General features: G+C 37.1%; 1 protein-coding gene across 2 annotated transcripts in view; it reads left to right on the top strand.

Moving 5' to 3' along the window:
- PCCA (propionyl-CoA carboxylase subunit alpha) overlaps positions 1-25,515 on the top strand; it is a 355,122-nt gene that overhangs the window by 208,000 nt on the left and 121,607 nt on the right. The window contains exons 19-20 of one of the 2 annotated variants that reach the window (XM_067713376.1): positions 22,086-22,143; positions 22,671-22,773. In XM_067713376.1, coding sequence (XP_067569477.1) covers positions 22,086-22,143; positions 22,671-22,727 — 115 coding nt within the window. In that variant the 3' untranslated portion in view covers positions 22,728-22,773. The remainder of the gene's footprint in view (positions 1-22,085; positions 22,144-22,670; positions 22,774-25,515) is intronic. The other variant, XM_067713375.1, reaches the window with a different exon arrangement.

The following is a 25,515-nucleotide window of genomic DNA, read 5'->3' as shown; positions in this document are numbered from 1 at the left end:
TTAACATCATTAATCATTGGAAAAATACAAACTAAAATCACAGTGGTACACCACCACACACCGGGGAGAATAATGTACATCAAATGGTGAGTAGAAAAATAAATGTGGTATATCCATACAACGGAATACTGTTTAGCAATAAAAAGAAATGCAGTACTGATAAGTGCATCTACATGCATAAACCTAAAAAGAAAATCATGCTAAGAGGAAGAAACCAGTTAGAGAAGACTATATAATGTAGTTTCATTTATTTGTAATTTCTAGGCAGGATGGAAGTATAAAAGACAGAAAAAAGATCAGCGATTGCCTGGGTGCAGGTGTTGACATTACAGAATTACACCTTTATACAGTCTATGTCCAAAACTATAAACCAATAATTATTTTAAATGCATTAGTCTCTTAAATTATGTAGAAAACAAAACAAAGTTAAGATGACACTAGCTTTCACTTTAATAATTTTTAAAATGCATTAGACCCTTAAATCATATAGAGAACAAAAAGTGGAGTTACAAGCTATTGTTACAATAATACTAGCTTTTATGATTGTCCATGTATTTGTCTTTACTGAGATACTTACTTCTTCATGTGGTTTCTTAGTACTGTCTAGTGTCCTTTCGTTCCACCCTGCTGGACTTCCTTTAGCAATTTTTGTAGGGCAGGTCTAGTTGTCACAGACTCCTTCAGCTTTTGTTTATCTGGGAAGGTGTTAACTTCTGCCTCACTTTTGAAGGACGTTTTTGCTGGATTTAGGATTCTTGGTTGATGGGTTTTTTTCTTTTAGCACTTTGAATATATCAGCCCACTGCCTCTGGCCTGCAGAGTTTCTGATGAGAAATCTGCTGATAATCTTATTTGTACTTGAAAATTCGTTCCTCTCTTCCAAGATTCTGTCTTCAGCTTTTGAAGGTTTGACTATGTGTCTTGGTGTGGGTCTTGGAGTTCATCTTATCTGGAGTTTGTTGAGCTTTTTGAATGTTTATGTTCATGTCTGTCATCAAATTTGGAAAGTTTTTGGTGGTTATTTCTTCATATATCCTCTTTGCCCCTTTCTCTTTCTCCTTCTGGGACTTTCACGATGTATACGTTGGTCTACTTGATGGTATCCCCACAGGACCCTTAGGCTCTGTTCACTTTACTTTGATCTTTTTTCTTTCTGTTCTTCAGACTTGATAATTCTGTTGTCCTGTCTTTATGTTGACTGATTTTTTCCTTCTGTCTGGTCAGATCTGCCTTTGAATTACTCTAGTGAGTTTTTCATTTCAATTATTGTGCTTTTCAGCTCCAGAATTTCATTTCTTTTTAGGTTTTCTGTCTTTTTATTGATATTTTTATTTTGTTTACACATTGTTTTCTTGACTTTCTCCACATCTTCCTTTAGTTCTTTTAGCATCTTTAAGATAGTTGTTTTAAAGTCTTTGTCTGATATATCTGCCATTAGGTCTTTTTCAGGGATATGTTCTGTTGATTTTTTTTTTCCCTTTGAGTAGGCCATACTTTCTTGTTTATTTGTATGACTTCCGATTTTTTGGTTGAACACTGGACATTTCAATCCAATGATGTGGTAACTTTGGAAATCAGATTCTCCTCCTTCCTCAGGGTTTAGTGGTTTATGTTATTGTCTTTGTTTATCATTTTTGTTTTTCTGATTATTGTAGGCTGCCTCTGTGCCAATGATCAGCCTGAGGTGTAAACTTAAGGTGTTCTCTGGTCTTTTCCTAGACTTTCCCTGGGCATGTGCAGTCACTTTCCAATTTTCCTTGTATATGTAGTTGTTTTTGGATGTCTTAACCTTTAAGGCCTAGCTCTTGAAAGGGGGCGGGGGAAATGAAGGTGGGGGGCGGTTAGGGAAGCACTAGACCCTTAAATCTCCTGGAAGTCACTCCAGTCAGAGGGGGAGGTGCTTGCAACAATGAGGGAGGTGCAGTAGCTGGCTGCCTGCCTTTCTGTCTGCACCTCTGTGATCAGAAGCAGCAGTTAGCAGTCGGAGCACAGATCCTTAGTATTTGGAGGACAGGTTCTGTTCTGCCCACCCTGGCTTCCACAAGCTGTGTGCAGGCTGCTCCAGTGAACACACCCACAGTTGCACCCAGGAGGCTGGGAGTGGGGGATGGGGAGCTGCTGCTGTGCTAAAGCTGAAGTTGACCACAGGTTAACACAGTTACCCCCAAGCCTTCTCCTGAAGGTTCCACAAGAGTTATATCAGACAGATTCTGCCAGTGTGACTGTTGTCTAGGTGGGGAGAGAGATTCTTGGTGCTTCCTATTCTGTCATCTTCCTAGAATCTTCCTCCTCTTATATTACTGTTGAATTCATTACCCTTTAGAACTTGGAAAGAAGTTAGATTCATAAAATATGTGGGCCAAAAGTTCAGTTATGTAGATAATTGTGCACATATTACCTATATAACAAACAACTATTTTATTTTTGGTACATTTATTTTCTATTGAACTTATCGTTTATCTAGTAGGCCAGTTTACCGTAAAGTTGCTACCACCAGAGACCTATAACGTTTAACAAAATATACTGGTCTTTTTGGACAAAGCGTAATCTTGTTTAGGCAAAAGTGAACCGAAGCTATTTCTGCTTATTTGCTGAAGAGGTCCCTGACACCAGAGCTGGTGTAAAGTGGTTGGCTCTTCACATTTTGGCTTCACAGTCGTGTTTTCACTATTGCCTGGGGAATGGAGTCCAAAGTCGGCCTCCGGGTGTGGCTGCGTGTTGCTGTGTCATGGGTGTGCTCACGTACTCTTCTGCCTCCAAACCCAGGAGCCGGCAGCACTTCCTTTGTGCTGCTTGCTTTGGCTGCTGGTCTTATTTTCCCAATTTCTCCATGGGTTTTACGCTTTCATCATTTATGACTTGGAAAAAACTTTAATAATATGTACCCATAGTATTTGGATAGTAAAAAGATAGTGTATTTTAGAAAAAGAGAACAGTTAATGTCAGAAACAATAACAATTTTTCTTTGACTGTAAATGAAGTGAATTAAGTTTTTACATAAATACATACTGTCTTAGCATGGAGTTATTTTTCTTTGTAATCATTCTTTTCCTAAACACTTATTGACAGAAATGAATCATTAAAAGTTGTGTTAAACAATTGCTTCATGTTATTTGAAGCTAAAATTATTTTGTTGGCATTGTGGTTTGGTATAATAATTTGTTTCACTAACTGCTAATGATTGGAGGAAAATCTAGTAAAGAAAAAAATTTAGTTTCAGTAATCTTTCATTTAGTTTTGGTCAAAATGCCTGTTTTCCTTAGATCCAAATGTTGTTCACTGGTCAGGATTCACCTTTCTGATCTTTGACCCTCCTCTTACTTTACTCTGGTTCAGGTCCACCTCTGCCATTGTAGTAACTTTTTACTTGATTTCAAAAAAGGTTTTATGGCAATCATAAAACCTCCTCAATCACTTGGGGTGCTTTTGGGTACAAGTAACAGAAACCCTTACTCAAACCGACACATCTTTGTTGAACAGGAGGCTCAGAGAACGGAAAGGACAAGACTCAGGAAGTGCATCTGCTAATGTCGCTTCTCTGTAGTTCCTTAGCCTTGCTTTCTTCTGTGCTTTGTCAGAAGGCTGTGATAGCAGGATAGCTGTAGACGTTTTAGGAGTCAAATCCAGATTGTGTCTGTCCCTAAGAAGTGAGGAAATCTCTCCCAAGTGTTACCCAACCACCTACTTCTCAGTTCTCATTGACCAGAAAGAACTCATCCCGTTCCTAAAGTCACTGCAAAGGGAATTGGATTGTCGTGTTTGTCTGGGACTAATTTTCTGGTGTGAAATAGATGTTGAGGAATCAACTAAAGTGACCACTACATTTTCTAATAATAACTCCCTGTCTTCCTTTGTATGGGATGTAATATTGGGTTGGCGAAAAAGTTTGTTCGGGTTTTTCCATAAGAGCTTATGGAAAAACCTGAGCGAACTTTTTGGTCAGCCCAGTGTTTATTTTTCTTGTTGTGTTCTACTGGCTAGGACTACCAGTATAGTTTCATGTTTAAGGGCACAGCCTTTTGTTCCAGAGACTTGGATTTCTCCCTGGTTTTGCTGATCCCTAGCTACTATTTTAGGATAAATTATTTTGCCTCTCTTGGACTTAGTTTCCTCACCTGTAATGTGGAGATAATAGCAGTTCTTAAAGAAAGAGTGTTTGTCAATGTCAAATGAGATAATAAATACTTAGCATGATGCTCATTAACTTTTAGTTGTCCCTCCCTAATTTTCTTTTTCTAAAATCTCTGATGACAAAGATTCTATTTCGAGGGTAGTGGCAATGATATATACTCATTTTATTCCTGAGTAACTCGAATGCCTTGAGTGTTTCAACATCAACGGGTACATTAGCTATTGGTTTGAAATCTTTCTTCTTACATTAAAGATGTAGCCTTCCATTCCTTACTGAATAAGAAAGTCAGATACAGATATTAAATATAATCACATCTTTTAAAATTACCTATTGATCATTATAAGAATTGAGTTAGAAAATTTAGAATATTAAGCAGGGAACAAAATGATTAAAAAAAAATCCTGCCTCCATAGAGCTTACATTTAAGTAGAAGGTAGACAGACAAAACAGATGTAGCAATACATCAAATGATGATAAATACTTCGGTGAAAAACAAAACAGGGAAGGGATATAGAACATCCTGGGGTGGATGGTGGCCTAGTTGTAGTTTTTAAATTTGGATTGCAGCGAAGTGGATGGCAGGTTGGATTAGCAGGATGGGAAGATTCACATTAGAGCAAAGACCTGAAGGAGGAAAGGAGTGAGTCATGTGAATATCTGGAGGAAGGACCTTCTAATCAGAGGAGACAGCTAATGTAAAAAGCACCTGAGGTCAAGTATGTCGGCCTGTTTGAGAAATGGCAAGGAGGCAAATGCAATTTGAGAGGAGGGAGGAAGCCATAGGGTAGTAGAGATGGAGTTGTGATAGGTGGTCTTCTAGGAATGGGGAGCCCTTGCAGGGTCTTCAGCAAAGCAGAGCTTGATGTGACATATGTAATAACAAGATCATTGTGCCTGCATTGATGTACATGCCTCAAAAGGGGTAACAGTGGAAGCTGGGAGACCAGTTGGGAGCAGAGGTCCTGGGCCTGCCCTGGGATACCCCACAATAACAAGTCAGGAAGATCAGGCAGATCCAGCAAAGGAGACTGAGAAGGAACGGCAGAGGAGATAGATAGAGAAGTAGTCGGAGGTGGAGTTCAGAGAACAAAGAGAAGAAAAGAGTGTTCAACTGAAATATGTCACATACGAGAATGACTATTGACCATTGAATTTCTCAATGTGGGGGTCATAGGAGACCTTGACAAGCAGTTTTCAGGGATGTTGAGTGGGACGTGGTCGTTAAAGTTGAACTGATGAGGGTTCAAGAAAACAGAGAGAAATTGGAGACTGCAAGTACTGGCAACTCTTAGGGTTTCTATATTTATGTACATATAGTTAATGTATTATTTAGATTTTACAGAAAATGGACCATTCTCTTTGAAACAGTGTCTTTTTTTTCTTTTTACATACTATTATGTTGTCCACATTGCTCTGTATTGGTTTTTGAATAAGTGGTTTTCCAGGACTGCAACATTAGTACTTAAAAAAAATTAACATACAATGGAAAATCTTGCTCATATAGGATTGATAAATCTGCGAATTAATTTGCATTAGGCTATGTGGTATTGGTGGTCCCTGGCAGTGCAGAGTGCGATGGTGCACCCCACGTCTATTCAACACTGTAGATGTGTACACAGAATTCTGTGTAGCTTCTTTTATTTATGGCAGTCCTTCTATTCAGTCATTCAGGCTAGGAAAATTGTATTGTCTTTGGTTCTTTTGGCTCCTTCATCTGGCACTGAAATGTCACAGTATTTGGTGTGGTGCAGTGGAACCAGCACCGAGTAAAGTGTCAGGAGTCAGGATTTTGGTCCCAGCACCACTACTAAGTATCAAGGTGGTAAAGTCTTTGTGCAAAATGCTTCAACTTTTGACTTCAGTTTCCTCCTCTGAGAAATGGCAGTGTTGGATTGGATGAGTCCTCCTGAAATCTTTTTCAGCTCTGATCCTAATTGGATTGCATGAGGCTGACCCTTTTACTTTCTGGTTTCTACGTAAACCCTCTATTTTCTCTCTTGATATTTGAGCAGAAGTTAAAGACTTAGGAAATGGAACACCTTCACTATGGCCTGTGATAATACTGATGAAAGACTTCAGTCTGAAAGGTTTTTTTTGTTTTTTTTTTTTGGCGGTACGTGGGCTTCTCACTGTTGTGGCCTCTCCCGTTGTGGAGCACAGGCTCCAGATGCACAGGCTCAGTGGCCATGGCTCACAGGCCCAGCCGCTCCGCGGAATGTGGGGTCCTCCCGGACTGGGGCACGAACCCGTGTCCCCTGCATCGGCAGGCGGATGCCCAGCCACTGCGCCACCAGGGAAGCCCTGAAAGGTTTTTTGTTTTTTTTTTTTTTGCCCTGAAAGGTTTTTAAAAATGTAGCGTTCACTTTTGTGGAGGATTACTTTGGGTGTATGGAGTCAGTGTACAACCACCACTTTGAGCTCCTACTGAGTAGAACATATATATTATCTAGTATCTTGACTGGCTACATAGCCTGCCATCAGTTTAACTCTTTTAGTCACAGTAGCATAATGGGAAAGTGCGGTCACTTGAATTACAGTCATTGTGTCTACATTTGTATGGTATTTTCTTTCCTCGTCTGGCTTCCTGATAAAATGGAGAATCAGTTTTTTACTGATTTTTACCTGACAGATGCAATTATCTGTGTGTGTGTGTGTGTGTGTGTTTTCCCTGCTGTTAAAAAAGAATGTTTCCTGGTTTTAGATTTATAATTCATTCACCCATTATTAAGTTTTCAGTTAGATGATAAAAGTTTAAGGTTTTGAAATATGATCATAATCAATGAAATATAACTGGGGAAAGAAACAGAAAAAAAAATAGCCATGTGAAAGTAATTCCCAAGGAAGAGCAAGTACTGTGGACAGTGCATATTGATTCTTTTACTTAAGTATTTCTGAATTTAAAAGGACATATCAAATTATTAACACATTTGTACCGTCTGTGACAACAAATGACAACTTTTATATCATACTTGTTTCATTTATGTTCTCAGATAATCTACTTCATTATGACAATGAAATTGATGTTCTGATAACTAAGTATATAATTAACAACAGTACTTTTGGTGTATGCTCATGAACATACATAGCTATAATATGCTTCTGGAAATATCTACTTTCATTTAAGCAAGTAAGTCCCCTAAAAGCGCCAAGAGGAAAGAAAATGTCAATTCCGTCATCATCCTTTACGCTAGCCTTACTTTTTAATATCTCTGTTGTGATATTTTCAGTTACTTAATATGACTGTGTCTTGGACTATTTAGAAACCTGAGACTAAGCGCAAAATATTAAGTGGATGTCATATTTATACACTTTTTGCTAAATATTACGTTTTAAAATATTTTTCTTTCTTTCTTTCTTTCTTTTTTTTAATTCTGTAAGAGCTGAATGGAAGACTGAATAGCCTCATTATTGAAGGAGAATTACTCTGTTCCCTGCAATGATTCCAAAAGCTCTTGCACACTTCATCAGTATTATTGTAATTCTTTGGCTGCAGGATATTTGGCAGCTGTTGCACCCCACTGGCAAATCCTATTCATACTTCTTTCCCATTCACCCATTGCCATTGGAGAATTGATTTCTCTCTCCTCTACTCTAACCTTTCCCAATTCATTTTGGATTGTTCAATGTGAAACATTTTAATTTCATATCATAGAGCTATTCAGCTCACAATCCCTTTTTTAACGTGTCACCAGGGTAACAGCATAGCATGCTTTCTTTAGGCCATCAAGTTTTTATTTCACATGCTTAATATTGCATTAAATGTTTGCATTTTGTTTAACCCCCCTTAAATACTTTGAACTCTGGATATGTTTTATAGGATAATGAAATCCTTGATTTTGGAATTGAAACGAAATCAACACTATCACTGCATTCATAGTAAAATGTCAAATGATTAATTTACATAATTCAAAAATTATTATTAAAAATCCAAGTGACCTGATCTGTGTAAGGCAGTTTGCTATATAGGTAATGGAGGAATATTTGTATTTATGTTCAGCCTTGTTTCAAAAAAAGCTTTAAAGGTGGTTTAGAGAGATTTTGAGTTGGGTAAAAATGCAAGAGTAATGGAATTGGTACAAATGGAGAAATATATCTTTTGAAGACATTACATGATTTTTCAGTAAAATGTTTTTTTCTGCGTGTGTATTATATATTAGTGAGCGTTGAAAACGCATTGTGTTTACATCTTGATTCTTTGATTTGAATAGATTTGAATTTCTACTTACAGAGCTACCTTTTCAACTTTATCCCAAATAATAGTTTCAGTAAAATTTGTTCTGTGAATAAATTTTATGAAATTTGGAATATTCTGAGAAATATAAAGAAATGTGTAAGAAAAGGAAAGGCAGAGACTAGTAACCCATGTTGTTTGAAAACACTGTTATTTTTAAAAAATGTTAGCATAGTAGCTATTTAAGTATCCTTATTTTCCATTATTACAATCACTGAAGTTTTCACATTAATCTGTAGGATAAACTCTGAATTAAGCTGCCTTTTTTTTCTTTTAAACCACTTTTTTTAGTTTACTTTTTAAAAAAGTTGTTTATGATTTAGTGCTCATTGGGATTTCTATTTTCTCACAGTGTGTCAGACTAATTTCATACCTTGAATGTTCATATGTAACAACCCCGAATCTAGATAACATTGGTTTAAATGACCAATATCCTGATCATCTACTTTACAAAGGTCACTTTCTGTCATTAGAGTAATTTCCTGAATATGTATTATAATGATAACTTTCTACCTTTAGAATTAGAGTTATTAAATTGTTCCAAAGATAACAAATAGTACTCCTTGTGATAAGATGCTTGGGCTTAGAGTAATAATAAAACAGTTTCTGCCCTTTAGGAAGCTTAAAATAGAGTGAGATATGTAGACATTAAACAGATAATTATCAACTCTGAAGATGGCTAGAGGAAAAGTCCAGATTGTCCTAGTGAGGGGACGAGAATATCATTTGCAGGTGTGCCACATTATCTAAATGACCCATTTTCAATAAAAAAAATTACAAGACATGTAAAGAAACATGCAGGGCTTCCCTGGTGGCGCAGTGTTTGAGAGTCTGCCTACCGATGCAGGGGACGCGTGTTCATGCCCCGGTCCGGGTGGATCCCAAGTGCCGCGGAGCGGCTGGGCCCGTGAGCCATGGCCGCTGAGCCTGCGCATCCGGAGCCTGTGCTCCGCGACGGGAGAGGCCGCAGCAGTGAGAGGCTCACGTACCGCAAAAAAAAAAAAAAAAGAAACATGCAAGTATGGCCCATTCACAGGATAAAAGTCAATAGAAACTGCCTAAGAGGGGCCCAAATGTTGTACTTATTATACAGTGATCTTTAATAACCTGTTAAAAATATGTTGAAAGGGGCTTCCCTGGTGGCACAGTGGTTGAGAGTCCGCCTGCCGATACAGGGGACATGGGTTCGTGCCCCGGTCCGGGAAGATCCCACATGCCACGGAGCAGCTAGGCCCGTGAGCCATGGCCGCTGAGCCTGCGCATCCGGAGCCTGTGCTCCACAACGGGAGAGGCCACAACAGTTAGAGGCCCGCATACCGCAAAAAAAAAAAAAAAAAAATTGTTGAAAGGACTGAAGGAAACCCGATATGAAGAATTAAGGGAAAGTAGGGCAATCATATCTCATTAAATAGAAAATATCAGTAAAAGATAGAAATGATTTTTTTTAAAAAGCAAATACAAATTCTAGAGATGAAATTACAGTTCCCACAGTGAAAAAATGCACTGAGGAACTCAACAGTAGATTTGAGCAGCAGAAGAAGCAATCAGCAAATTTGAAGACATATCAATTGAGATTATCCAGTGTGAGGAACAGAAAGAAAACTGAAGAAAAATGAGCAGAGCCTCAGAGATCCTTAGGATACCATCAGATATACCAACATACATGCTGAGAGTCCCAGAAGCAGAAGAGAAGAAAGATAAAGGAGCAGAAAGAATATTTAAGGAAAGCGTGACTACAGGCTTCCCTGGTGGTGCAGTGGTTGAGAGTCTGCCAGCCGGTGCAGGGGACATGGGTTACTGGTCTGGGAAGATCCCACATGCCGCGGAGCAACTAGGCCCGTGAGCCACAACTGCTGAGCTGGCGCGTCTGGAGCCTGTGCTCCGCAACAAGAGAGGCCGTGACAGTGAGAGGCCCGCGCACAGCGATTAAGAGTAGCCCCCGCTCGCCGCACCTAGAGAAAGCCCTTGCACAGAAACGAAGACCCAACACAGCCAATCAATCAATCAGTCAATAAATAGAAATGCCGTAGAATTATTAAAAAAAAAAGTGACTGAAAACATACCAAATTTGTTGAAAAACATTAATCTGCACATTCAAGAAGCTTAGGGCTTCCCTGGTGGCGCAGTGGTTGAGAGTCTGTCTGCCGATGCAGGGGACACGGGTTCGTGCCCTGGTCCGGGAAGATCCCACATGCCACGGAGCGGCTGGGTCCATGAGCCATGGCTGCTGAGCCTGCGTGTCCGGAGCCTGTGCTCCACAACTGGAGAGGCCACAACAGTGAGAGGCCTGCGTACCGCCAAAAAAAAAAAAAAAAAAAAAAACCACGAAGCTTAATAAGCTCAAAGATATCTACACCTACACACAGCATAGTCAAACTGTCAAAACCCAAAAAGAATGTTAAAAGCAGCATGAGAAAAATGGCTCATCATGTAAATGGGATCCTCAATAAGATTAAGAGCTCACATTCTCTTCTGGACATCACCAGGTTGTCCAGAAGAGAATGGGATGGTATATATAAAGTGCTGAAGAATTAAAAAAAAAAAGGAATGTCAATAAAGAACGCCATATCCAGCAAAACTGTCTTGTAAACATGAAGGAGACATCAAGACATTCTGAACAAAGCCCAAGAGAATCCAATGCTAGCAGACCTATCCAACAAGAAATATGAAAGGAAGTTCTTCAGGGTGAAATGGAAGGACATTAAACAGAAACTGTTAAATACATGTGAATTAAAAAGAGCACTGGTTACCAAGTGACAAAAAGCAATGTTAGTCATTAAAAACAAAAATGAAAACCCTCCAAAAAAAAAAAAAAAGAGCACTGGTTAAAGATTACTACATCAGTAAATATAAAAGACAATATAAATGTATTTTTACTTTGTAATCTTTTTGTTTTCTGTCTGATCTAAAAGACAACTGCATAATGCAGTAATTATAGTTCTAAGTTGATAGGCGCACAATATGTACAGATATAATTTGTATGACAACAGGAAGACAAACGGTAGGGAAAACAAAGCTATATCAGAGCAAATTTTCTATATCCTTTTGCAATTAGGTTAGCATTAATCCAAACTATGGTGGCTAAATATAAGGTGCTAATTGTAATCCCTAAGGTAACCACTAAGAAAATAGCTTTTGAAAATAGTATATGAAACATCAAGGGAATTAAATTGGTACGCTAGGAAATATCTATTTAAACAAAAGAAGACAGTGATGTAGGAATAGAAGAACAAAAAAGATACGAGATAGAAAGCAAAAAGTAAATGTAAAAGCAAAAAATAAATCCTGCTTAATGAGGAAGTATATTTAACATATCAATAAATAGAATAAGCACCCCAGTCAAGGGCAGATATTGGTATAGGGGATAAAAAACAAGATCAATAGCTGATTCACTTTGTTATAAAGCAGAAACTAACATACCATTGTAAAGCAATTATACTCCAATAAGGTCGTTAAAAAAAAAAAAGATCAAATTATATGCTTTCATCAATAGATATACTTTGACTCAAAGACACAGTAGGCTGAAGGTAAAAGGAGAGAGACATCAGACTTGTACAACACTGTAAACCAAATAGATCTAATAGTTATCCATTTAGAACAGGACATTCAACTGGAGAACATGCAACTTCTCAAGTGCATGGGTAACATTTTCCAAGATAAACCATGTCATATGCTAGGCCATAGAACAAGCCTTGATAAATTCAATGAGATTGAAATCTTACAGATGTTCTCCAACCACAGTTGAATGAAATTAGAAATAAACAAAAAAGAAAATTTTGGAAATTCACAAATTTGTGGAAATTAAATAATTCACTCCTAAATAACTAATAGGATGAAGAAGAAATCACAAAGAAATTATAAAATACTTTGAAATGAATTAAAACAAGATCAGAACATTCAAAAACTTATGGGAGGGGCTTCCCTGGTGGCACAGTGGTTGAGAGCCTGCCTGCCGATGCAGGGGACACGGGTTCGTGCCCCGATCCGGGAAGATCCCACATGCCGCGGAGTGGCTGGGCCCGTGAGCCCTGGCCACTGAGCCTGCGCGTCCGGAGCCTGTGCTCCGCAATGGGAGAGACCACAACAGTGAGAGGCCCGCGTACCACCAAAAAAAAAAAAAAAAACTTATGGGATGCACCTAAAGCAGTGGTTAGAGGGAAATTTAGAGCTGTAAACACATATTAAAAAAGATCTAATATCAGTCACCTCATCTTCCACTTTAGGAAAATAGGAAAAGAAGAGCAAACTAAACCCAAAGCAAGCAGAGGGAAGAAAATGCTAAAGATCAGAGAGGAAATAAATGAAATAGAAATAGAACAACAATAGAAGAGATCAGTAAAAGCAGAATTTGGTCCTTGGAAAGATCAGCAGAAATGACAAACTTTAGGTAGACTGGCCAAGAGAGAAAGAGACTCAAATAGCTAAAATCAGTAATGAAATAGGGATTATACATACAGACCTTACAGAAATTAAAAGGATTATAAGGAAATAATGAGAACAATTGCATGCCAACTTCGATAAAATGGAGAAATTTGGAGAAAGATGCAAGCTACTGACACTAACTCAAGAGGAAATAGAAAATCTGAATAGACCTGAAAGAGATTGAATTAGTCATCACAAAATTTCCTAGAAAGAAGAAACCCAGGATTAGATGACTTCACTGGTGAATTCAGTGAAGTATTTAGAAAGAAATTAATACTAATCTTTCACAAACTCTTCCAAAAATAGAAAAGAAGGATAAAATTTGCAACTCATTCTCCATGGCCAGTATTACCATGATACCAAATCCAGATAAAGATGTTAAAAAAAAAACTGAAGACCAATATCCCTCATATATATTAATGCAAAAAATCCTCAACAAAATTCTAGCGAACTAAATTCATGAATATATAAAATGATTATATACCATAACCAAGTGAGTTTTATCCTACGTATACACAGTTGGTTTAACATCCAAAAAACAATCAATGTGACAAATCATGTTAATAGAGTAAAGGGGAAAAATCACAGAATTATCTCAATAAATGCAGGAAAAACGTTTGGCAAAATCCAGCAGCCTTTCATGATAAAAAAATTCAACCAGGGACTTCCCTGGTGGTGCAGTGGTTAAGAATCCTCCTGCCAATGCAGGGGACACGGGTTCGAGCCCTGGTCCAGGAAGACCTCACCTGCCGCGGAGCAATGAAGCCCGTGCGTCACAACTACTGAGCCTGCACTCTAGAGCGCGCAAGCCACAACTACTGAGCCTGCGTTCCACAACTACTGAAGCCCGTGTGCCTAGAGCCCATGCTCCACAGCAAGAGAAGCTACTGCAATGAGAAGCCCGTGCACTGCAACGAAGAGTAGCCCCCGCTCGCCACAACTAGAGAGAAAGCCTGTATGCAACAACGAAGACCCAATGCAGACAAAATAAATAAATAAATCTAGTAAAAAAGAAAAAACCAAAACACTCAAAACCAATTAGGAATAGAAAGGAACTTCCTCAACCTAATGAAGGCCATCTACGAAAAATCCATAGCTAACATCATATTTAGTGGTATACAACTGAATGTTTTTTCTGCTAAGGTCAGGAATAAGACAAGGAAATTTGCTGTTACTTTTTTCAACATTGTACTAGAGTTCCTAGCTTGGGCAGTTTGGCAAGAAGAATTAAAGGTATCAAGATGGGGAAGAAGTAAAACTATCTCTGTTTGCAGGTGACATGATCTTGTATGTAGAAAATCTTAAGGAATTCACAAAAAAACCTATTAGAACTAATAAATGACTTTTGCAAGGTTGTAGAATATAAGAATGATATATAAATATCAATTTTATTTTTATGCAATAGCGGTGTTACAACCAAAAATAAAATTAACAAAACAATTTTATTTTACAGAAGCACTAAATACAATACTTAAGCACAAAATTTTTTTAAAAAGAAGTGTAAGACTGGTGTACCGAAAACTACAAAACATTGGTTGAAATAAAGACAATTTAAATAAATGGGTTAGCATCCCACATTCACAGATCAGAGGACCTAATATTACTGACATACAGATTTGATGCAATCCCTATTAAACCCCAGCTGTGTTTTTCTGCAGAAATAATCATATTCCAAAATTTGTACGAAAATGCAAGAGATTCAGCATAACCAAACCAATCTCAAAAAAGAAGAACAAAACTGGGGGACTCATACTTCCCAATTTCAAAACTTAGTACAAAGTTACAGTAATCAAGACAGTGTGGTACTGGCATAGGAATAGTAGATGTGTTGATCAATGGAATAGAACTAAGAGTCCAGAAATAAATTGTTACAGTATGATCAGCTGATTTCAACAGGTATTATGAAGACAATCCAATGGATAAAGAATAATTGTTTTCAATAAATGCTGCTGGGGTAGCTGGATATCTCCATGTCAGAAATTGAAGTTGGATCCCTCCCTACACTGTGCACAAAAATGAACTTTTAAAAAAAGCATGAAACTAAGAGCGAAGCTACAAAACTCTTAGAAGGAAACATAGGAGTTAATCTTTGTTACTTTTGGTTAGTCAGTGATTTCTTATGTAAGAGCCAAGTGCATAAGCAACAAAAGAAAAAAAATAGATAAATTGTATTGCATCAAAATTAAGAGTTTTTGTGTTTTAAAGGACAGCATCAAGTAAGTGAAAAGACAGCCTACAGAATGGAGGAAAATACTTGCAAATCATATATTTGATAAGAGATTTTTGTCTAGAATATATAAAGAATTCTTATAACTCAATAATAAAAAAGACAACCCAATTAGAAAATGGGCAAAGGAATGAATATAAATTTTTCCAGCGGAGATATACATACAAATGGTCAACAAGCCCATGAAAAGATGCTCAGCATCACTAGTTATTAGGGAAATGCAAATCAAAATCAAAATGAGATACCACTTTACATACACTAGGCTGACTATAATCAAAAAGACAATAACAAGGTGTTGCTGATGATGTGGAGAAATTGGGACACTTATACATTCCAGGTGGAAATTTATGAGTAAAATGATGCAAACCTGGAAATAATTTGGCAGTTTCTCAAAATGTAAGACAGCATCACATGACCCAGCTATTCCACTCTCAGCTATATATACCCGTGGGAGATTAACCCATATGTCCACACGAATGTTGTATACAAATGTTCATAGTGGGCATTTTTCATAATAAGCAGGCAGTGGAAACGTCCATGAAGTGATTAATAGATATATAATGTTAAATAAAATGCGGTGTATTTATAGAATGGAATATTATTCAGTAATAAAAATAAATGAGATACTTCATACAACATGAGTGAAATTTGAAAACACTATGCTAAATGAAATAAGGCAGGCACAAAAGACTACAAATTTTATGATTCATTATATATGAAATGTCTAGAATAAGCAAAGTGTAGAAATAGAGTGTGCATTAGTAGCTGCATAGGCCAGAGGGGGAAATGTGAAATGACCGCTGATGGGTCCAAAGTTTCCTTTTGGGTTTATGAAAATGTTTTAAAATTGGTTGTGGTGATGGATACACAACTCTGTGAATATACTAAAAACCAATGCATTGTACACTTCAGGTGAGTTCAGTTTATGATGTGTGAATTTTATGTCACTAAAGCTGTTTATAATTTTTAAAAATTATTATATATGTTATATTTAAGAATTTATTTTCCTGATGGTGTAAAAGAAGTTCAAATTTTAGGAATTAAAATGAGACATCATTGTATCTTCTAGCATGATGGCGTTTTCTTTAAGAATATTTCTTCTGTAATTACAAAAGACATGGAGGAACCTTAAATGCATAATGCTAAACGAAAAGAAGCCAATCTGAAAAGGCTACGTTCCGTATGATTCTAGCTGTACAACATTCTGGAAAAGGCAAAACTGTGGAGACAGTAAAGATCAGTGGTTGTCAGGGATTCGGTGGGGGTAAGGATGGGAGGTTGAATAGGTAGAGCACGGGATTCTTTAGAGCAGTGCAACTATTCTGTATGATACCTTAATGGTAGATACATGTCCTAATACATTTGTTCAGACCCTAGAATGTACAACACAAACAGTGATCCCTGTGGACATTAGTTAATAATAATAATGCATCAGCTTTGGTTCATCAGTTGTCACAGATGTACTGCACTAATGCAGGATGTTAATTAACAGGGATACTGTGTTGGGTGGGGTGAGTGAGGGTATGTTTAGGAAAATCTTTGTGCTTCCTGCTGAAGTTTTCTGAAAACCTTAAACTGCTGTAAAAGATTAAAAATTAATTTTTTAATTAAAAATTCTCCTGAAGGTAAGATTTTTTAAGAAAATTAATAAGCAAGCCACAGGGGGGAGAACATATTAATAATACATAAATCTGACAAAGGCTTTCTATCTGAAGTAAAGAACTCCTGCAAATCGGTAATAATAATGCCAACATCCTAATACAAAATGGGCAAAAACTTGAATACAAGTGGCCAATAAGCACTAATGTGTAGGTGTTCAACATTATTAGTCCTAAGGGAAATGCATATGAAGAGTTGTGGTTTCTCAGCCTCCAGTCTGGCTAGAGTAGGACTAACACAGGCAAATGGTGGCAAGGCTGTGGAGCAAACTCCATTGCTGATGGGAGTATAGGTATGTTTTAATACTTTGGAAAACAGTTTGGCAGTTTTTGTAAAATTAAACATACGTTCACTGTAGAATTTCCACTCTTAGATTTTTTACACACAAGAAATGAAAACGTAAGTCCTCAAAAAAGACTTGTACAAAGAATGTTTATAGCGGCTTTGTTCCATAAGAGTCCCAAACTGGAAACAACCCAAATGCCCATCAACAAAAGGGTGAACACATTTTAGTATGCTTGTATTATACAGTAGAGTACTACTCTGCAATCGAAAAAGAATGAATGATTCAACTTGAATGAACCTCAGAAGAATTATAGTGGGCAAAAACCACACATGAGAGTGCATATTTTTGAAGTTTGTTTATGTGACACTATTGTTGAACTGTTGTGGGGAAGATAAATGATGGAACTTAAGGTTTTTGAATTTCACTGTATGTAAATTGTATATTAATATTGAATAACAGGTTGTTGAAATAATAGAGGTGGACTTCAGATATTATTGCACCAAATTATGATAATGATGATAGTGTCTCTTATTTAGCCTTTATGTGCCAAGCACCAGTCTAACCATTTTATACCTTTTACTTCATTTAATCAACACGTGAATTAAGTATTCTTATTGTCTTTGTCTTACTGACAAGGAAACTGAGGCACAAGGAGTATAGTAACTTGTAAAGGTCATGTAGCTTTTGTGGTCAGTGATCAGTCAGACTCTAGGGCCTGCAGGGGTGATGGTTAATCACCACCATCATTGTCTTTCTTCACTAGTTGTGCCCAAAGTTCAAATTGAGAACTATAAACCCTTACTGGTGGAAGAAGAAAATAGGGTTTGCATAATATTAAAATCTGTTTAAGATTATAAGTCATACTATCCATTTGTAGATTCAGATATCATTTGTGTAATGCTAAGACTCCAGACTTGGTAATGTTCCTTAACTCTTTCTAGCACTATTTTGTGATACACATTCTTCTACACAGTGTCCTACATTCTAATGTACACATTTTAAACTGCATACAGTCTGAAGTCTATTCCTCCACTATGACAAGTTCTAGCTTTGAAGAGGTTCTCTGAAAATGCTGCTTTTATCTTTCTTCTGCAGTGATGAACTTTAATGTTGGAGTGTTGTAAGTTCTCACATAATAAGGCTTAGATTTTTGTTTGGTTTGGCAGTAGACTTCTGTTTAAAATTCTTTTAATCTGTTCATTCCATGCTTTGTGTATTCATTTTGATAGCTGATGGCTCTGTGAAGAATTTTATGTGAATTTATCACACTAATAAAACTCTTCCTCCATCCCAACTTGCTAAAAGTGGGGTTTTCAGCGAATTGTTGAATTTTTGTCTTCTTTGGGTTTTTTTTTTTTTTTTCCTGGAGGAAATAAGACACAATTCATACGCTAGATCTAAAGTTTCATTAAAATTGCTTATGCCCTGTCTCAGGCATTTTAAGTGGGCCATCTGTCTAAACATCTCTCTCCTTTTTTTTCTGATCATTTCCTCGACTTATTCATGAGCCATGGGAGGGCTCCTTTGTAGTCTCCATGTAGCTGGTTCTGTCTACCCCCACTGAATACATCTATGTGCTTGCATAACATATCTTTTCACCATGCTGGAAATTCTCTGAACTTGGTGCAGATGAATGGCCCACTTTTCTGAAGGCCTTTTTCTTCCTGAAAAGATTTGTATGCAGAAGCTGACCTCTGCAGCCGTGGAATGCAGCATATTATTCTTGATCATTTTACAGACCACCCACTGTGAAAGTTATGATGAAGGATTGCTTAATGATTCTTTGACCACTAACATTGTTTTAACTCAGTATTTCACTCCTAAATAGGTAATGGCACAATTGTAAACCAGCATTTCTGAGTGTCTGACACTATGGTTTTGAGATGCTTATAATCCTTGATAACTAAAGATGCTGTTAGTTATGTTTACACAAAATCTGCTTTAACGAATGACATGCAATAGCAACATACTTGAGTTAGTATTCCTTGCACCTTTTTGAGTAAAATATTCCAATAAGTTTAAATGTATTAGCATTAACATTTGTGACAGTCAGCTGACAGCTTTTTACCATAAAATGTAGAAAAATTTAGTTTAATTGAGCATATTCATTTTGGCTGACTGATGATAATCAAAGTGGACAGGTCTGGGTAAGAGCTGTTATTTGATTTGCTTTGTGAGTAGCTGTTTATGTGAATTCCTTTTTACTGGTTTGTTTGTTTGTTTTTGAAGTAGTAGCTTAAATGGTATCAGCTTTCCAGTTAACTAGTAAGTCACATAGATGAAATTTTTGATCAGATGGCAGCCTGTTTCACTAGACAGACACTTCAGTAGAGGGGGCTGTTTTCTGTATATCATTACTACAGTGAGTTGAGTAAAGCTCCAAGACTCCCACCCCTACCCCCCCTTTCAGCGAGTTGTTCATAAAATCTTCTTTGAGACTATTTTGGATTTAGTGAAGAAATATAATTCTTTTTTAAAATTTAAAATATAACTTTAGGTAATTATTATCATTATAGACATGTTTGTGCTGGTGGACTTAATTTCATTGTTTTGAAATAATTCTTGTTAATCTGGTTTCAGTAATTTTGCAGAAATAGAGCACATATACTTTCAGGTTGATATGTATTATTATCTTTATTTATAGTTATAGTTTATTTCTATTGTAGAGCTTATTGATATTTATATTGGGCATATATGCCCAACCCCATCCATTTTATTCAAAAACAAAACAAAACAAACTACTTTCAAACTTATGTAAAGCCAGAAGGAATCATAGCAAACTTTGTTTGTAGAAGAGTGAACTCATATAAAGAGATTCCACAGTTTGTCCGTCTTTTCTTAGTGTCTCAGGGTCTTGCTTTCACAGAGAAGCCTCTTTCTATATGGTTAGAAAAGTGCTGCTTCAGGAGTCGTATGCTCAGAAGCAGCAGCCGCTTTCCCCTGTTATCTCACCAACTCTGCTCTGATCCTTATTTTACAGGTGTGGAAATTTTGGTTCAAAAGGATTGAATGAGCTCCTGGTACAATGCTAGTAAGAGAACGGGCTGAGATCAGACCTCAGCATTTCAACTCAGAAGAGCCTATGCTCTCTCTACAGGTCCTCTTGGGGCAGGTTCTAACACATATGAAACAGATGTGGATCAAAATAAAACAGTGGAAAAATAAATAGTAGTTAGGTTCCAAAGAGTGGCGACTACATCTCGCCACCATCTGTAAGATTGCTTTCTGTGGGAAAATGTGTTCTGCTTTTGAACAGGATGTCAGGATCAACAACTTCCCAAGAAGCCTCTTGGGAAATTGGGCTCCACATTTACTTGAAAGACTTATTGGGCCACTGAATTGTGAAAAGTATTAAGCGTATACTAGAGGTTAAATAGAAGGGAGTTCACTGAAGTTTGTACTATAATTAGGTGAGGAAGATAAATATTCTTTTTGAAAAATCTGTTAGTTTGAGAAGCAGAGAGAAGGAATCTAAAGTTTCCTTAATGAGCTTTCAGTTATGGGGGAGAACAAGAGTATAGGAGTATATCATTGTAATAAAAATGAACACTTATATGCATTATTTAATTTTATCCTCAATACATCACTATGATGCAGACGCTATTACATCTTAATTTTATACGTAAGGAAACAGACTTTTGCTCAAGGTCAGAGCTGATTAATGACAGAGCTGGGTTTTCTGCCAACTTCGGCAAGTCATTGGCGCCTGAGCTTGTAGCCACTGTGCTTGGTTACCCCACTCATGACAGCTTGGCTCAGTTCGGTTTGTGAAGGAATTTCAGGCCTTGGCCCAGCCGGATGTACAAGTCAGAGAATAATTAGAAATAAAATGAAATGCAAAGAGTGGGGACTTATTTTGTAAGAAACTTGAATGATAGGTTGATTAATTAAGGTTTAACCTGGTGTAAAATAGAAAACCACGGAACAGTCTTGAACAGGAGAGTGATCTAATTATCGAGGATAGCAGAGTCCAGAAAGCCAGGCTGCACAGAAATCTAGCCATGAGGTTGTTTCTGTCATCGCAGTACTCCTGAGAGGATGGGGTGTTAACCTCATTTGAAGTTGTACCAGGTGAGCATAGTGAGGTCATCCACACAGTCCCAGGCAGCCTGGGAGCTCAAGGCTCGCTCTCCTTCAGTGGCTCACAATGTGTCCCTGGGGAGACATGGTGTCTCCTGTGAGGGGCTTGGCACCTAGTGAATGCTCCACTGCTTCTTTCCCACTTTCCCGTCAGCCCTTTCTCCCCAGCCTGTGCTGAGGTTTGGGGATATAAAATAAGGCATGATCTTGGGCTTTTAGGAGCTCACAGGCCAATGGGGGAGACAAACATGAACAAACAAATGCCCTGTGGACAAGATGCCAACAGAGGCCAACCTGGATCGCAGAGTCACCCTCCTCCTTTCCCTCCTCTCTGCCCCATATGCCTTCTCCCTCTCTCTCTCCCCCCACTTCCTGTCCTTCTTCTCTCCTCCCTTGTTATTCGTTCAAGCTCTCATGCATGAAGCTCTGTCCTCTGAAACAATCCTCTTCAAATTGCCAAAAAAGAATCTTCCAGACCTACAGTGTGCATTAGTCTTGATTTGTTTATGCATTTTTTTAAACTTTAATTTTTATCTGTGTAGTATTAAAAACATTTTCTTCATCTTCAGAAAATAATTCAGTAAGTAGTGTGCTGAATACAAATATTCACCTAAACTTATTAATCATCCTCCATTAGACATCGTGACTAGAGGTGATTTGATTCTAATCATAATTTTTTTGACTATGACTTCTTTTTATTGACTACTCAGAGACTCGTTTGAAATTCAGGGGGGTGTTATATTAAAACATAGCCTGCAACATTTTTTTAGAACTAAGAATTAAGCCAGAGTCTTGATACTGCATGTTTAGTGCTTAGTCAGTATTACTTCACAACTATAAATAATGTAAATATGCCATACTTAAATTAGGTTAATTCAGAAATCATTAAAATTTTGTTACTTTAAAAATTGGGGAGAAACATTTGTATTCCAAAAATGTTTTTTGTTGGCTGCTTGTCCCAATTTTTCTGGAGCACGTAATATTGATCATTCACAGGAAAAGACCTGTGTGTTAAGACTAGCATCACTGATGTTGTTTTCTCACCCAGACAAACAAACAAACAAGAAACTGAAACAAAACAATTGGACACAAGGAAACTTTTGGAGGTGATGGATATGTTTATTACCTTGATTGTGGTGATGGTAACATGAGTGAATAAATATGTCCAAATGCATCAAATTATATACATGTGCAGTTTTTTGCATACGAATTATAACTCAACCTGAAAAAAAGAAAAGGTTAGCATTGTAAGGTTTTAAAAACAGTCTTGAACAATGACCAAATATTGAAAAGAAATTAACATTGCTTAAAGGAGGTTAATTTTTGAAGGACTGTCAGAATTAAGCAGCTCAAATTCATAGACGAGGTGATGGTACCACAATTATTTCAGAATGACTGCTGTTGTCTTTGGAGTGTTTGTGTGTGTGTGTGTGTGTGTGTGTGTGTGTGTGCTTTTTTGGTTTTAATCTCTCTAGTTTCCATATTAAAGCTTTTTTTCCAAGAATAGAATGTTCTGAAATGCAGTGTTTGGCGGTTTTACTCCGCACACTTAATGTCAAAGGAAAATCAGTTTACTGAGAGAGGATAATATAAAATTACTAACTCTTTTTCTTTTCTTTTCTTTCTACTTCAGAGTGCCTATTGTAAAACCACAAGTGGCCAACTGGGAGCTCTCAGTAAAATTGCATGATGAAGTTTATACTGTCGTAGCATCCAACAGTGGGCCAACATTCTCTGTGAGTTTTATTTTTGATAATCTTGAAATTACCTGTGAATATTTAAAACAATTTTTAACATATTCCATGAGTCTCATCTTTTGAATCTACGACATAGCTATGTATCTGTTTCATCTTCTTTAGGAAGCTGAATGTAAATGGAAATTTTTGTCTCTTATGTTAAAAAGGAAATGTATTCCCAGACTCAGCCACATTCTAAACCCACTTCCTGACACCTGATTCATTTTTCTTTTGTTATTGAAAAGTAATACTTTTGCCTTTGTTATAGAGAAGAGCATCTTTAATGATAATTCCAAATGTATGATAGCTGTGTTTCTTTTTCTTTTTTTTTTTTTTTGGTACGGGAGCCTCTCACTGTTGTGGCCTCTCCCGTTGCGGAGCACAGGCTCTGGACGCTCAGGCTCCGCGGCCATGGCTCACGGGCCCAGCCACTCCGTGGCATGTGGGATCTTCCCAGACCGGGGCACAAACCCGTGTCCCCTGCATCGGCAGGCGGACTCTCAACCACTGTGCCACCAGGGAAGCCCTGTGTTTCTTTTAAAACAAGTAATCTGAAGCCTCATATAACATTTTCTAGAGATTTCATGTTGTGAGACATTCTTTAGGCTAAATTTACCTGACAGTGACATTCCTTTTGTCTAGAAGAACTTAAAGGCCTTGGATAGTATCCATGACAGAACTGCTTTAGTTTAAGATTGATCTTCTGTGGTATGAATGACATGTTTAAATTCTGTGGTTTAAGATTGCCAGAAAAATACCATGAGGAGTTACTGTTTTATTTTTATTTATTTATTTATTTATTTATTTATTTATTTATTTATTTATTTGGGCCACACGGCTTGTGGGATATTAGTTCCCCGCAGGGATTGAACCTGGGCCCCAGCAGTGAAAGTGCCAAGTCCTAACCACTGGACCACCAGGAAATTCCCAAGAGTTACTATTATAACTTGGGTCCTTTTATACTTTCAGCATGAACTCACAGAAGCTGCTATATAGTTATATAGTTAGTATAATGAATATTATATGTTCATTATATATAGTACATAAGTTAGTGTAATGAATATTAATCTACATTTCTCCTCTCATGGCTAAGTTGCATTGAAATGTCATATTATTGGGGGAAAATGACTTTTCATCAAAAGGTTTAAGCAGGATATGAAAATCAAAATAATATAATTTCATTGAAACAACACCCAGAGAGGCTCGAAGTATATGGCAGATTCTTGATCCCAAGTAGAAAACACTGCATCAAGAATTAATGAGAATTCATTTATTCAGCAAATACTTACTACATGCCTACCGTGTGCTAGGTTAAGTATGAGGCTGTTACACTGGAGAAGGTGACATTCTATGTGATCATCAGAGTCACAAGTAAATGAGATTAATTCCTGAATTAAGGGTGGTCTCCTTGGTTGTCTTTAAATTTTGTGATTCATTCTGTATGCCAAAATTGCTAAAGCATTTGTTACTTAAAAGATATTTCGCTCAACTGTCTTAAAATGAAAACTATGATAGAGTTCAACAGTGGTCTTATGATACATTTTGTGTGAATTTATGTGATTCTTTATGTTCCTCCTTTCTATCTGATTATTTTAAAAAATAGCTTTGTAAGTGGACACTTAACTACATCCGGTTGAGTAACAAATTATATGTATTGAATAGTAAAAAATATTATAGTGTAGCATTTTCCTCAGGGAAGGTTAACTCTACAAAAATGTAGACTTTAGCATAATTTTCAGTTCTGTACTGAGTCACCACTGAAGTGTTATTCTTAATCTGATACTCTGATACAATGTTTCTCTAAGCAGTGCCTTGCCTTAATGAGAAAACTGCCCAGATTACTTCTTAGAGCTGTTATTTCTTTGGGCTTGTTTCAGATTCCGTGTTGGAAAGCTAGAGACCATTGGCTTGACAGCTCAAGTGGTGTCTTTTGAATTTTTCCTGTAGAATTACCCCGTTTTACTTTTTAGCTCATGAAGAAAGTAGGTTTATTTAAAAAACACATCAAAATTAATGCATTAAAAATTTCCCTAGAAAATATCCACCTTGATATATAGTATCAAAAACTACTTCCTGTATGTATTGGCTTAGCTACTATCAGAAGCATCAAACCTAATAAAAATGGAGTATTACTGATAGTATAGCCCTTTTTCCTAACTGTATTTGGACTGAGCTTCATTTGACATCAGTACTATGAAAGGATACAAGCTGAATAGTGTCACGCTCTGCCACATCAACAGAAAATTAATCAGTCTAGAGGTGACAGTCCAGGTTAATGACCCAAGAGGTAGTACACATTTGTTTACCTCACAGTAATGTGGTCATTTTTCTAAAGTTCTTTTATTAAAAACTTTTTAAAAATTACAAGGTATTTCAAATGAGGAAAATATAGCAAATGTACAAATCTGCTCTGTAGGTCTCCTATTACAACAGAAAAACACCCCTAGATACAGCTAAATCTCTTCTTTACATCATCCCATCTGCCTCTTCCTCCCTAGCGGTGACAGCTGTCCTGAAGGTATCATGTGTCTTTCTTGTACATGTTGTTACACTTCAGTGTGCCATAATAATAGTGAAACATTTCACGTACCGTAATCATAGTCAAAAAGAAAATTGTGAAAAATATATATACTTAATGATACCATTTATGTAAGATTTAAAAATACACAAAGCAAAAATAGTTCAATTTACAATAGCACCAAAAAGAATAAGATTACTTAGGAATAAACTTAAGACGTAGAG

Source organism: Pseudorca crassidens, chromosome 18 (assembly GCF_039906515.1).
Source record: "Pseudorca crassidens isolate mPseCra1 chromosome 18, mPseCra1.hap1, whole genome shotgun sequence".
NCBI classification, from domain to species: domain Eukaryota; kingdom Metazoa; phylum Chordata; class Mammalia; order Artiodactyla; family Delphinidae; genus Pseudorca; species Pseudorca crassidens.
The sequence above is the reverse complement of the archived record's forward strand: the minus strand, read 5'-3'. Positions and strand labels throughout refer to the sequence as shown.